Source organism: Thamnophis sirtalis, unplaced genomic scaffold (assembly GCF_051295495.1).
Source record: "Thamnophis sirtalis isolate CommonGarterSnake01/CBP01778 unplaced genomic scaffold, rThaSir2_p1.2 scaffold_9, whole genome shotgun sequence".
Taxonomy (NCBI): domain Eukaryota; kingdom Metazoa; phylum Chordata; class Lepidosauria; order Squamata; family Natricidae; genus Thamnophis; species Thamnophis sirtalis.
The window spans coordinates 53,620,516-53,632,390 of NW_028261389.1; the positions used below are offsets into that span (position 1 = coordinate 53,620,516).

Sequence of the window (11,875 nt, forward strand, 5' to 3'; positions counted from 1 at the left end):
AAGACAGATGAGAAATCAGAAGGAGTGGTGGAAGAGACAAACTAAAATAAGCTACAAGAAAACAAAAACAATGAAAAGACAATAATAATAAATACTAAGAATCGAATAGATAATTCATTAAGAGCTTGCAATAGTACAGAGAAAAGAAAGAAAGACTTCCCCAAAATAATGAAAGGGTTATGGATGAGCATCCAAATGATGCAGTAGAACAGTGGTTCTCAATCTGTGGGTCAGGACCCCTTTGGTGGTCGAACGACCCTTTCAGAGGGGTCGCCTAAGACCATAGGAAAACACATATTTTTGAACAAATATGGAAAACATAAAATAATTTTATGGTTGGGGGTCACCACAACATGAGGAACTGTATTAAAGGATTGTGGCATTAGGAAGATTGGGGCCTCTCTGCAGTAGAAGGAGATAAGGGGTAAGGCATTTAATCTATGTAAAAATGTTAGAAAGAAATACAGTATCCCAAGAGAGAAATATAAAAGAAAAAATCAATAAATGATGAAATTCTAAAAATGCTGAGATGATGGATAGAGACATAAACACGAAAAGACCAGATCATGAGTCGAATCCCTTCAATTTTAACCAATCTTCAATGTCTCAGTCACTTAAATTTATAATCAACAGGCAATCCTTTTTGAAAGAAGTCAAAAGGAAAGAGGAGAAAAAAGAAAGACATGTGTCTTTGGGGACATCCGTTATTCTATCTTATCTTCTGTCAATTAGTATTTATAACTCACAAGGCCAACTAAATCCCCCAACTTTTAATAATCCAATAATCCAAGATATCAAGCTAATCCCAAAATCTTTTTCTAGGTTCTCAAAACATTAAACACTCCACAAGCCATTTGGACCCGTTTACCGCAGAAAACACTGGGAGCCACAAATAATTCCACTATTTCCATTAGTCAGTCAGAGACATTTATAAGCCACAAAGTTCAAAAGGGATTCTGCAGCTGCTACCTTTCCCACGTTGGTTTCCAAAACAAATGCCATCTTCAGTTTATCTCTAAACACCAGGTGCAGCAGTTCCCAAAACAAAGTGTTTAAGTTCAGTCTCTTATCTAACTTAGTCACTTCCAAAATATTTCCTTTATCCTGCATTATTTTCTCCCTGTATATTGTCTTTAGCCAGCAGGTGTCACCCTTACTCTCTTTCTACATTTCTACTGCAAGCTTTAAGTCAAAAAAGGGAGGAAAACTTCCACTCACTATAACCAAGGAAAAACAACTTAAAAAAAAGAATATTATCCATATCATAGGCAGTACTTATCTTATTAAAATAGCCAGTCCAGTCTTTCTCTTTCCGTTTTAAAATTAATGTTTCATTCGCTTCTCTCTCTCTCTATTCAGGCAGATTTGTAATCAGCTCAAAATTTTCACTCGCCGCTTTCCTTTGGAGGGAGGAAAGACGATTACCTCCCTCCTTCTCTCTGGAGTCCCACTTTCTTTTTAAAAGTAGTTCTGGAGAACTTAATTTAATTCTGGGTAGAAATTAGGCAATCCTTACCCAGATTAGATACACTGTTTCTCTTTCTGCTTCTTCTTCGTGCTTTCTTCATTCCGGCTGTCACAGCTCTGGTTCAGACATTATGGCTGTCTTCTTCTCCGTCTGTCAGGAAGGTTTCTCCATATCCAACAAAGGGACCATCATCCACTTACGATCTACAGACAGCGCTTTCTATCTTCGTCACCCCTACAGGATGACTTTGGGTCCAAAGGACCTCTAGGCAGACAAAAATGGGCTGGGCTTCACAGAGCCCCGCTAGTAACTATCGCACCACAACGTCTGCATAGAAGACTGAAAATGTTAAAGGTAAAGGTTCCCCTTGCACATATGTGCTGGTTGTTCCTGACTCTAGGGGGCAGTGTTCATCTCTGTTTCAAAGCCGAAGAGGCAGCACTGCCCAAAGACATCTCTGTGGTCATGTAGCTGGCATGACTAAATGTCGAAGGCTCACGGAACACTGTTTCTACTTGCATTTTTACATGGTTTTGAACTACTAGGTTGGCAGAAACTGGGCCAAGTAACGAGAGCTCACTCTGTTATGCGGCGCTAGGGATTTGAACCGCTAAACTGCCAACCTTTCTGATCGACAAGCTCAGCGTCTTAGCCACTACGTCCCTGTTACTGAAAATGTTACAGGAGTCTAAATGTAATGGGGGTTTGGGGTTACCAGATTAGGAGTTATATTACCAGGCATCTGTACTTACATGGGTGAAAGAATGGATAAACTTGAGGCATAGAAGATGATTGCTATTGGAGGGTCATGATCTTTAATTAGAGTGGCATGCTTTTTTGTAGTATGGAAGGAATACCGTACATAGATACTTTCAAAGGCACTATGTGAGGAATGCTTTATTTTTAGTATGGGGAAAAGTTAAATTAAAAAAAACTATAGGAAAATACCAGTCTGGCTTTCTACAATGGAAACATTGATACATCCAATATTGTCAACTTGGAAAAATTGTATCTTACCAAGACATGTTAAACGAGGAAGGGGAACTTAAAACCAGACAGGAATTACAGAACCAAGGGGTGGGCTTAGCATGGTGGACACATTTACAAATACAATTGAGATATGAGAAAGATGTGAAAGTATGGGGTTTCTATAAAGAACCAACAATACTTGATCAGAAACTATTAGGGACAGACAAAAAATTGATCAGGAAACTATATAGTTATCTATAAAGATTTTAAATGGAAGATGAACAAGTTAGAGAAACAATGGTAGCATGAGCAAAAAAATTCGGTTATGCTATAGAATTAAATGGCAAAACTTTGGGATAGAAATTACAAACGGACACTGGCCACTGCATACAAGGAAAACCTATACAAAATGTTTTATAGGTGGCATCTGTCACCGGCAAGACTAACAAAGATGTTTAGAAATATGTCCGTCAAATGTTGGAAATGTAACCAGACACCAGGTATCATATGTGGTGGGACATGCGTGAAAGCAAGAAAATACTGGTTGAAAAGACACATGGTTGGAAAAGATGATTAAACAGCACATAGGTATTAGACAGATACATCCAGAAATATTTTTGTTAGGTATAATACTAGAAAGTTATGATAAAGGGACTATATACCTAATGCTTTGTCTATTGACAGCAGCGACAATTGTATTTGCACAATATTGTAAAAAGGAGAACATCCCACCAGACGAAAACATAATTCGGAAAATATTGGACTGCGCAGAGATGGATAGATTGACATTAAAAATTAAAGATAAACGAGATATTATTCAACATGGGACAGGTTTTATCAGTGGTTAGATATAAGAGATAGAAGTTAGAAGATTATTGTTATGTGTATGTAAAAAAATGAATATTATTTATGACTATAAGCATGCTAGTATAATTAACGACTACAAATAAGTTAATATAACTATAATCATTGTTATAAGCCCTATGTATATTATTAGTTTTATTACTAGTAGACATGTTTTTTTTTGTAAAATGAAGTGCCACTGTTTTCAAAATATTTATATATAAATATATACACAGAGCGTAATATTTGCTCTAGTTAATATTCCAAAATTTCATCATAATTATTAATAAAATTAATAATATGAATAGATACCAAGAGGAATACCAGCAATGTATCATTTAGTATCAGATGAATGACATCTGAATTTCCTTCTGCCCTACCGCCAGACTGAAGATTGAGGTTGAGGTTTATTGGATTTATATGCCCCCTTCTCCCAAGGACTCAGGGAGGCATACAACATAAAAGAAAACACATTTTACAAAAATTAAAAGGGACATTAAATAACGTATCCAAAAAACCCCAATTGATATTTACAATAAAATTTTAAAAATTAAATTAAAATTAACAACCAAATTAATCCTATATTTTATTCTATTCAGGCCAGGCCGGCTTGCTGGAAAAGCCAACTTTTTAGGGTGCGTCGGAAGGACCGGAGGTCGGTGATTATGCGAAACAAACATGCAAACAAGGTCAAATCTTTTCTTTTTAACTCAAATTCACCAAATGTTACCCAACATCTATCAGGCATGATAAAATATACTGTTTCAACCACAAGGTAATAATATAAAAATGTAAAAATAAATCACCAAAACCTCAATTTCTCTCTAGTCATAATCCCTTTCAAGCCATATTTTTAATGGTAATCTGTTTTGCTAGTAAGAGAAAAATGTTTAAATGACAGCATCTAAATTAAATAAATACCTTGTTCCTCCACCATCAATGGAAAGAATTCGAATGCCCCACCCTTTTACTGGGTCTGTATAGCCAATCACAGCCAAGGCCTCTCTCACAGCAGCCTGTAGTGCTTCATCTTTTGTCTGCCTAAGTTTCAGCAAGCATGGAATAACATTTTCCTATAATAATAATAAAGATTTTTGCTGATAATCCTGTTATACGACACACCTGAAACTATTATATATACAAGATCCCTAAGATTAAAGTGAAAGTAAGGATAACCTTGGACATTTAACACTTGACTCAACTCTTGAGCAATTTGTGAGAAAATAAACACTGGTGAAATAGCCAAGATTACTTCTGAACAAATATATTATTAACAAGTTCCTGGAATTTTTCAGCTGCCAAAAGTGTACTGTATTTTTTGGAGTATAAGACGCACCAGAGTATAAGACGCACCAAGGTTTTGAAGAGGCAAATTTTTAAAAAAGTAGGTAGGTAGATAGAGGGATAGAGAGGGAGGGAAAGATAGAGAAATATAGTAGGGAGGGAGAGAGAGAGTTGGTAGGTAGGTAGGTAGATAAAGGGATAGAGAGAGAAATAGAGAAAGATAGAGAAATACAGTAGGTAGGTAGGGAGAGTGTGTGTAGGTAGGTAGAGGGATAGAGAGGGAAATAGAAAGAGATAGAGAGAAATACAGTAGGTAGGTAGGGAGAGAGAGGGTAGGTAGGTAGGTAGGTAGAGGGAGGGAGGGAGAGAGAGTGAGAAAGAAATACAGTAGATAGGTAGGGAGAGAGAGTAGGTAGGTAGGTAGGTAGATGTTTCCAGGTGTATTTATCCATGTGCTGGAGAAGGAAATCACTGACAATCTGCAGCATCTAAGACTTTGTTTCTGCTGGCACAGCACTTGATCAATGCAATGCTCATCAATCAGTTAAAGAGCTTCCCAAAAGGAAATAAAAAGTTTTTGCACTCTGCAATCCTCCCAAAAACGACCCATTTTTTGAGAAAATGGGGCTGTTTTTTTAAAGGCATGAATAGCGGGGGGGCGGGGCTTGCAGAGTGCGGGGGGGGGCAAAAACGAGCAAGAAATTGCCCATTTTTCACAAAAATAGGCCTGTTTTTCTTATACCCTTATGGAAGCTTATAGAGTACTGCTGGGGACTGTGTGTGTGGGGGGGAAACGGTCCATTTTTTGCTCATTTCTGCCCTCCCCAGCCCCCAAAAGCTCTCTGAAAGCCTCCTTAAGGGTATGCACGGCCATTTTGGTGAAGGGGGTGGGGTTTGGGGAGGCAAAAAATGCTGTATTCGATGTATAAGATGCACCCAGATTTTCAGCCTTTTTTTTTGAGGGACAAAGGTGCGTCTTATACTCCAAACATTATGGCTAATGTTTTAAATCACAGATCAGTATAAGTCGACAATTGAATTAAAAAGAATACAGCGGCTATAACTACACATATAGTTAGCCCGTTTCTATCACAAAGAAATGAATTCAGTTATCTTCAGAACGCTTTATACTACAGTCCTATATCTTTAAAAAATTATAAAAACTAGAAATAGTGATTGGTACAATTTTGATATGAGGACAGAAATCTGTCAAGAATTTTATTTCTTAAAGTCAATTCATCTGGAGTGGGGACAATTGCAGAGTGGCAAAGGGTCAGCTATTAAAATGAAAAGTGATTAGATCCACACTATTAATATCTAATTCTTTTCTCTTTCTCCTCACCTTTTAGATTGCCAAGTAATGGAGAGACTGACTGCTAGTAGACCAAATAAATCAGCTGAAGATTCATAGGTTGCCCACCATTATACAAAATATTAAAATCCTTGATTTCCTATTCAGGTATAAAGTAGCATGCAAATTAACATTACATCTAAAAACTATGGGTAAAATGTCCCATTCACTTTGACTTCCAAACAAATACTCTTGTCCCTCTTTGTCACAATTAGGAGCTATTCCCTATTTAAAGTCAGATAAAGTAAAGATAAAGGTTTCCCGTGTCCAGTCGTGTCTGACTCTAGGAGGATTCATCTCCGTTTCTTAGCCAGGGTTGTTTGAAGACAATTCCATGATCATATGGCCAGCATTACTGTATGCCAAAGCACATAGAATGCTGTCACCCTCCCACCAAAGTGGTACCTATTTATCTACTCGCATTTGCCTGCTTTTGAACTGCTAGTTGGAGCTGGGCAAGTAACATTGTGCGGTGCTTGGGTCTTGAATTTGGACTGTCAACTTTCCAGCTGACAAGCCCAGCATCTTTAACCCACTGGGCCATCACACTTCCTTAAATTCAAATATTACCTTAATGGCGATGCCTCTACTATCTGGAAATTCCAGCAGATGATATGTCAGTTCTTCAACTCTGTTGATACAGACTCTTCTAGTAGACAATCTTCGCAATGCTTGAGTTAAAGCCCGAGTTCTATTATCTACACTAACCTTTGCAATAATCTGAAACAATACAAAAAGATCCCTATAAATATCAAGGAAATGTTTGCAAAATAATTAAGTGCATTGAAGGTATGGACACATAATTTATTCTCTTCTCCAAATATGTAGCATATATTTAAATATTTTATCAGTGAAACAGTAATTTTGTGCATCTTGATAGAAATTCTAATTTGTAAATCTTTCATATTAATAAATGGATTATGGAATCAGAAATGTAGGTTCTATTGAGTTTAATATGGTTTGCTCCTTATTAAATATGTGAATAAAATCTTACTGCTTTCATCTCTTGGTTTCACTGCTTAAAAATAAATATATTAAAGTTATGTTACTGAAATACATCAAAAACATATTTTAAACCAAATTATTTTTGTAACGTTATCTTTCAAGAAAAGATGTTTGCCTGTGAAGTGAATGTGTTTATTGTCTGTTGTTTTATCTCAGCTGCCAGTTACATATTTATTTTATGTTCTTGCTAGTTTTAACAGTTGTTACCTAGCAGAGTCATTTTCACAAGATTAGCAGCTATATAAAATGAAATAAATATATTTTTAAACAGGCAATTATTTACTACAGTGCTTATGCCAATTATTCAGATACCACTGAATACAACTTTTGGCATTCCCACAGTGGTGGGATACAAGTGGTTTACCCCAGTACGGGCATGCCGGTGCCTGCTGGGAGCATCAGGTACCATTCTGGTACGGTCCTCTGGAGGGCCCACCTTTCTTCCTTACCGGTATTTGAGCTGATCAGGGCTTCCACGCACGGAGCGTACGGCACCTGCGCAACACTCCAAAGCAGCAGCTGGAGGGTTGTGAATGGTAAATATGCATGCATGCGCTGCGTGCGTGCTGCACGCATGTATGTGGTGGATGCCTGGCCCAGTTGCACCTGGATCTGAAACCCACCACTGCATTCCCATTACTAATCACGCTAAGTAATATGAGCTGTAATTCATAACAGGGAGAAGACCATGGATTTTGTACTCTTGTTTTTCCCCCTGCTAACTAGCAACTGATTGGTAACACAATCATTAGTTGTGTCAGACATAATTTTTATTAAAAAAAATTACCTTCTCAGGTTCACAAAAATCAATTTAGGAAAGATGATCTAATAATCATATTTCTGGCTACTAATAACCTTTACAGTTTTGCTAAGACTTTGGGAGAATTGACCAAAATGTAGACATCATAAAGGAAACATAAGTTTAGCTTTTTTTTTTTTTTTACAAATTAGGTGTTCAGTAGCATATTGTTCAATAAACACTTAAAGGGTTTAATACATATATTTTTCTTTGTGCATCTGCGCTCATGGATGCGGATATGTATTCATATTGTATAATAATTCTAGTAAGTCTACAGCAGTTCTGTAACACAGAATTACCCAAGTCCAAAACTGTGTATTATTTATGATCACTAAAGGCTGCCTTGAAATAATCAGGTAAAACCGGTTTTATAAATCCATTTACAATGGATCATCTTCTGTTCCCATGATAGTGATGTGCAACAATGAACTTTTTACATATACATGAATAGTACCTTCTGTAGAGTAAGATGGTGCCCATCTAGTCTATTTAATACAAAATTACTTCAAATAAATTGTTTGTCCTCATTTAGGTTACCACTGTAAACATTTATGCCAATATATTTTACAATGAATATTGTAATGTAACTATGAGGGTGTATGGCTCTAAATATACCAAGAATAAATAGCCTCATGTCCTCTAAATATTACCTTGCTCTCTACCATGCTGGTTGAATTGATGGAACTTGAAGTCTACAACAGCAGAGGACAGCCTTGGCTGCCTACTTCAGTTATACACTGAGACAGTGATGGCGAACCTTTTTTGGCTCACATGTCAAAAGCAGGGGGTCATGGGCGGGTGGGCCACACCCATGCTATGCGCATGACCCCAGCGCGCATGGGCGCACGACCAGTGGTCCCATTTTGGTGTGTTTTTTCCGCCCTCCCCAGGCTCCAGAGGCTTTATAGGAGCCTGGGGAGGGCAAAAGCAGCCTCCCCCACCCACCCGGAGGCCCTCCAGAGGCTTCAGGAGCTTCCCTAAAGCCCCTGGAGCATGAAAAACCGGCCCTATAGGCAAACCGGCACTTCGGCAACGTACTTCCGGTTTGCTCATAGAGCCAGTTTTAGCCCTCTGGAGCTTTCAGGAGGCTTTCCTGAAAGCTACGGAGGGTTAAAAACGACCCTACGAGCAAACCGGTACGTTCCTGAACTTCTGGTTTGTTGTAGGACAGGTTTTTTGCACTCTGGAGGGCGAAAAATGATCTCAAAAGAAGGCTGAAGTCAGCTGGGCAGTACGCACATACGTGCTGGCCAGCTGACAGGGCAACGCCTTGCACCCCCTGACAAATGCCTCCGTGTGCCACCTGTGGCACGTGTGCCATATGTTTGCCATCACAGCACTGAGAGTTTCCCCTGAAATAATAATGATGAAGGGGATTTCAATTTACTGCTGTTGATTAAACCTTTTTCTAGTATTGTTGCCAATTAGTGTGTTATAAATTATTATTATCTACAAAAAAGACATGTACCTTTTCTCTTTGAAGATTTAGCCTCTTTTCCTTTTCTTCTGCACGTTTAGCCTCTTTATCATCTTTCAACATGTCCTCTTGTTCCTGTTCTTTAGTCTTTTCCTGCACAGCAGATTTTGTATCAGATCGTAACTTAGGTACCAGGCCTCCAATGTAACTATCCATAAAGGCCTGTACACTGTTACTAGGATAAGAAAGAAAACTTGAAATACCCTTTTTGCTGGAAGTTGAAGGAGAAGGGACTTTGTCAGCATTTGGTGACTGTGAGGCAGGTACTAAAGCAGATACTGCACTCATCCTGTTTTCATCACTTAAAATGTCATCTTCTGAGGAATTAAATGTTTCTTCGCCTTGTTTGGGTGGGTTAGGGGGGCGAACACTCCCTTTCTTCTCTTGATCCATTCCAACAGTGCTAAAATACCAGTTGATATGATGGGCTACAAAGTTGTATGTTTCCCCAAAGTTTGTAGCAAATTTGCTAACATGAAAAAGACTATTTTTGATTTCTGAGGGATCTTTCAAAGAACCTTGACTGGTATTGACCGATGCTAAGATTCCATCTGCAGGCACAGCCTTTTTCTCATGTAAGTTATCATTATAATCCTCCTGATAGATTTCACTTGGGACGTCTCTGTATTCTTCTGAGCTGATGAAAAATCTATTTTCCTTCCCATCAGCTTTAACCAATTTTTTCAGTATAGCAGATTGAGGTTTTAGACGAGCTAACCGTGAAACTAGTTCACTGTGAGTGCCAGACACAGCCTTGGAGACAGATTCTAAAGTGTTCTTCAATCGTGACATGCGATTGTTTTTGGTCAATTCCTTAGAAGTGCTAAATTTAGAAATTCTGTAACCCAAACAGTAATGGCAGTAGAAGTACTTCTGCCACACTGTTTTGCCTCTTGTCCATTTATAGTATTGCCTGTTTATGTGTAACACTCTAAAAGGAGAAGCATAGCTTATACTCCAAAAAAGTTTAGGTCTGTAAAAATAGTGTAGGGTTCCAGTTCTCTGTCCATTCCAAATACTTTTTGTATTAAATGCTAGGTACACATATTTATTTAAAAGAAACCGAATTGGCATTACTTATAAAAACAGAAACTGTCCATAAATTCTTTCCCTCCAAAAATCTTATTTTATAAACAAACATTACGGTTCATAATATTACCTGGAACAGAAGAAGGAAAGAGCATCACTTTATTATATACATCAGGTTCCATATGTAAATAAAGATTTTTAAGAGAAATATACTTGTTCTTCACCTAGAAAAGCCTTCTCCAACCACACAGCATATGTTGGGGACATAACTGTCAAAATTCCAAATCATTCTGACCAAATGCCAAGTTGTACTTCCAATGCATGGAGAATACCAGCTTAAAAAGGTGGCACAATGGTCAGAATGCAGTACTGTAGGCTAATTCTACTGACTGCCATTTGCCAGCAGTTTGGCAGTTCGAGTCTCATCAGCTCAGTTTTAACTCAGCCTTCCATCCTTCTGCCATTGGTAAAATGAAGACCCAGATTGTTTGGGACAACATGTTGACTCTGTAAACCACTTAAAGAGAGCTATAAAGCACTGTGAAACAGTATATAAATCTAACTCATCAAATTAATAATTGTGTCATGTTATAAAGCTCTTCTGAAAAATATAGTGATAAAAAAGATCACCAGAAACAGAGGATCAGTTATCTAGGAAAGTACTAGAGATTCTCAGATTTAGCATCTTATATAGAGGCAAGATATGCTATGCATCAATAAAATTAGAAATTTAGCACACAAACATTATGATAAATCCAAAATTCATGGCACATGCCTGCAAGAACAGGAGAATAATTCAAAGTAAAAAAAAAAATTACTCAACAGTTAGCACGAGTCATTTCAGAAATATGGACAACACCCTAAAACTTCCCAATCATTTGCCAGTCAATTAATTCTTCTCGCAATACTGATTTTCCATCCTATTCTTCCACAAATCATTCTTTTTTAAATAATCCACTTTCAACACATCAGTCAAGGGTACTTTTGAGATAGGTCTAGGGAACAGGTGCTTAGCATAATAAAGCCTGTTAAAAAGACGTATCAAACTCATAGTATTAGATCCCTATGCCAGTGGTCTCCAACCTTGGCAACTTTAAGACCTGTGGACTTCAACTCCCAGAGTTCTTCAGCCAGCTGTTCTGAGGAACTCTGGGAGTTGAAGTCCACAGGTCTTAAAGTTGCCAAGGTTGGAGACCACTGCCCTATGCCATTTGCAGCATGTCGCCAAATATTTTCCCGAAAGAAAAACTGCATTTGGCAAACCAAGATGTTTAAGACACCAAACTCGCAACAAGATGGTCAATAGGTCAAGGGGACAACAGTTTGCACCGCCCCGTGAAGCTTTTTTACAACCACAAAAAAATATCCTTTGGAAGCGTTAAGAGTCATTTAGGAATATGCATCCTCTGGCTGCGTCCATTGGAGCCTTCTGGCTTTGAAAAGCTCGATGGAAAAAGAAGAGAGATTAAAACTTCCCCTCGACGTAACAACGGTCCCCCGGCACCTCCTTCCTCCCGCTTCCCCTCCCCCCACCGCCCCGCTTCTCCTTTCCATACCGATTACAGTCGCCGCTCCCGATTTCCTCCGGGACTCTTCCGGCAAAGCCCAGATACCGTAGAGCTTTTCCGACTCGAGAAGCCAGAGCGTCCA

General features: G+C 38.3%; 1 protein-coding gene across 2 annotated transcripts in view; it reads right to left on the reverse strand.

Moving 5' to 3' along the window:
- PNPLA8 (patatin like domain 8, phospholipase A2) overlaps positions 1-11,870 on the reverse strand; it is a 62,672-nt gene extending 50,802 nt beyond the window's left edge. The window contains exons 1-4 of one of the 2 annotated variants that reach the window (XM_087723608.1): positions 11,782-11,870; positions 9,188-10,355; positions 6,486-6,635; positions 4,202-4,353 (exon numbers count right to left, since the gene is read on the reverse strand). In XM_087723608.1, the coding sequence (XP_087579734.1) occupies positions 4,202-4,353; positions 6,486-6,635; positions 9,188-10,270 (1,385 nt within the window). In that variant the 5' untranslated portion in view covers positions 10,271-10,355; positions 11,782-11,870. Of the gene's footprint in view, positions 1-4,201; positions 4,354-6,485; positions 6,636-9,187; positions 11,299-11,781 lie in introns of those variants that run through there. The other variant, XM_087723607.1, reaches the window with a different exon arrangement.
- Positions 11,871-11,875: the final 5 nt, after the last annotated feature.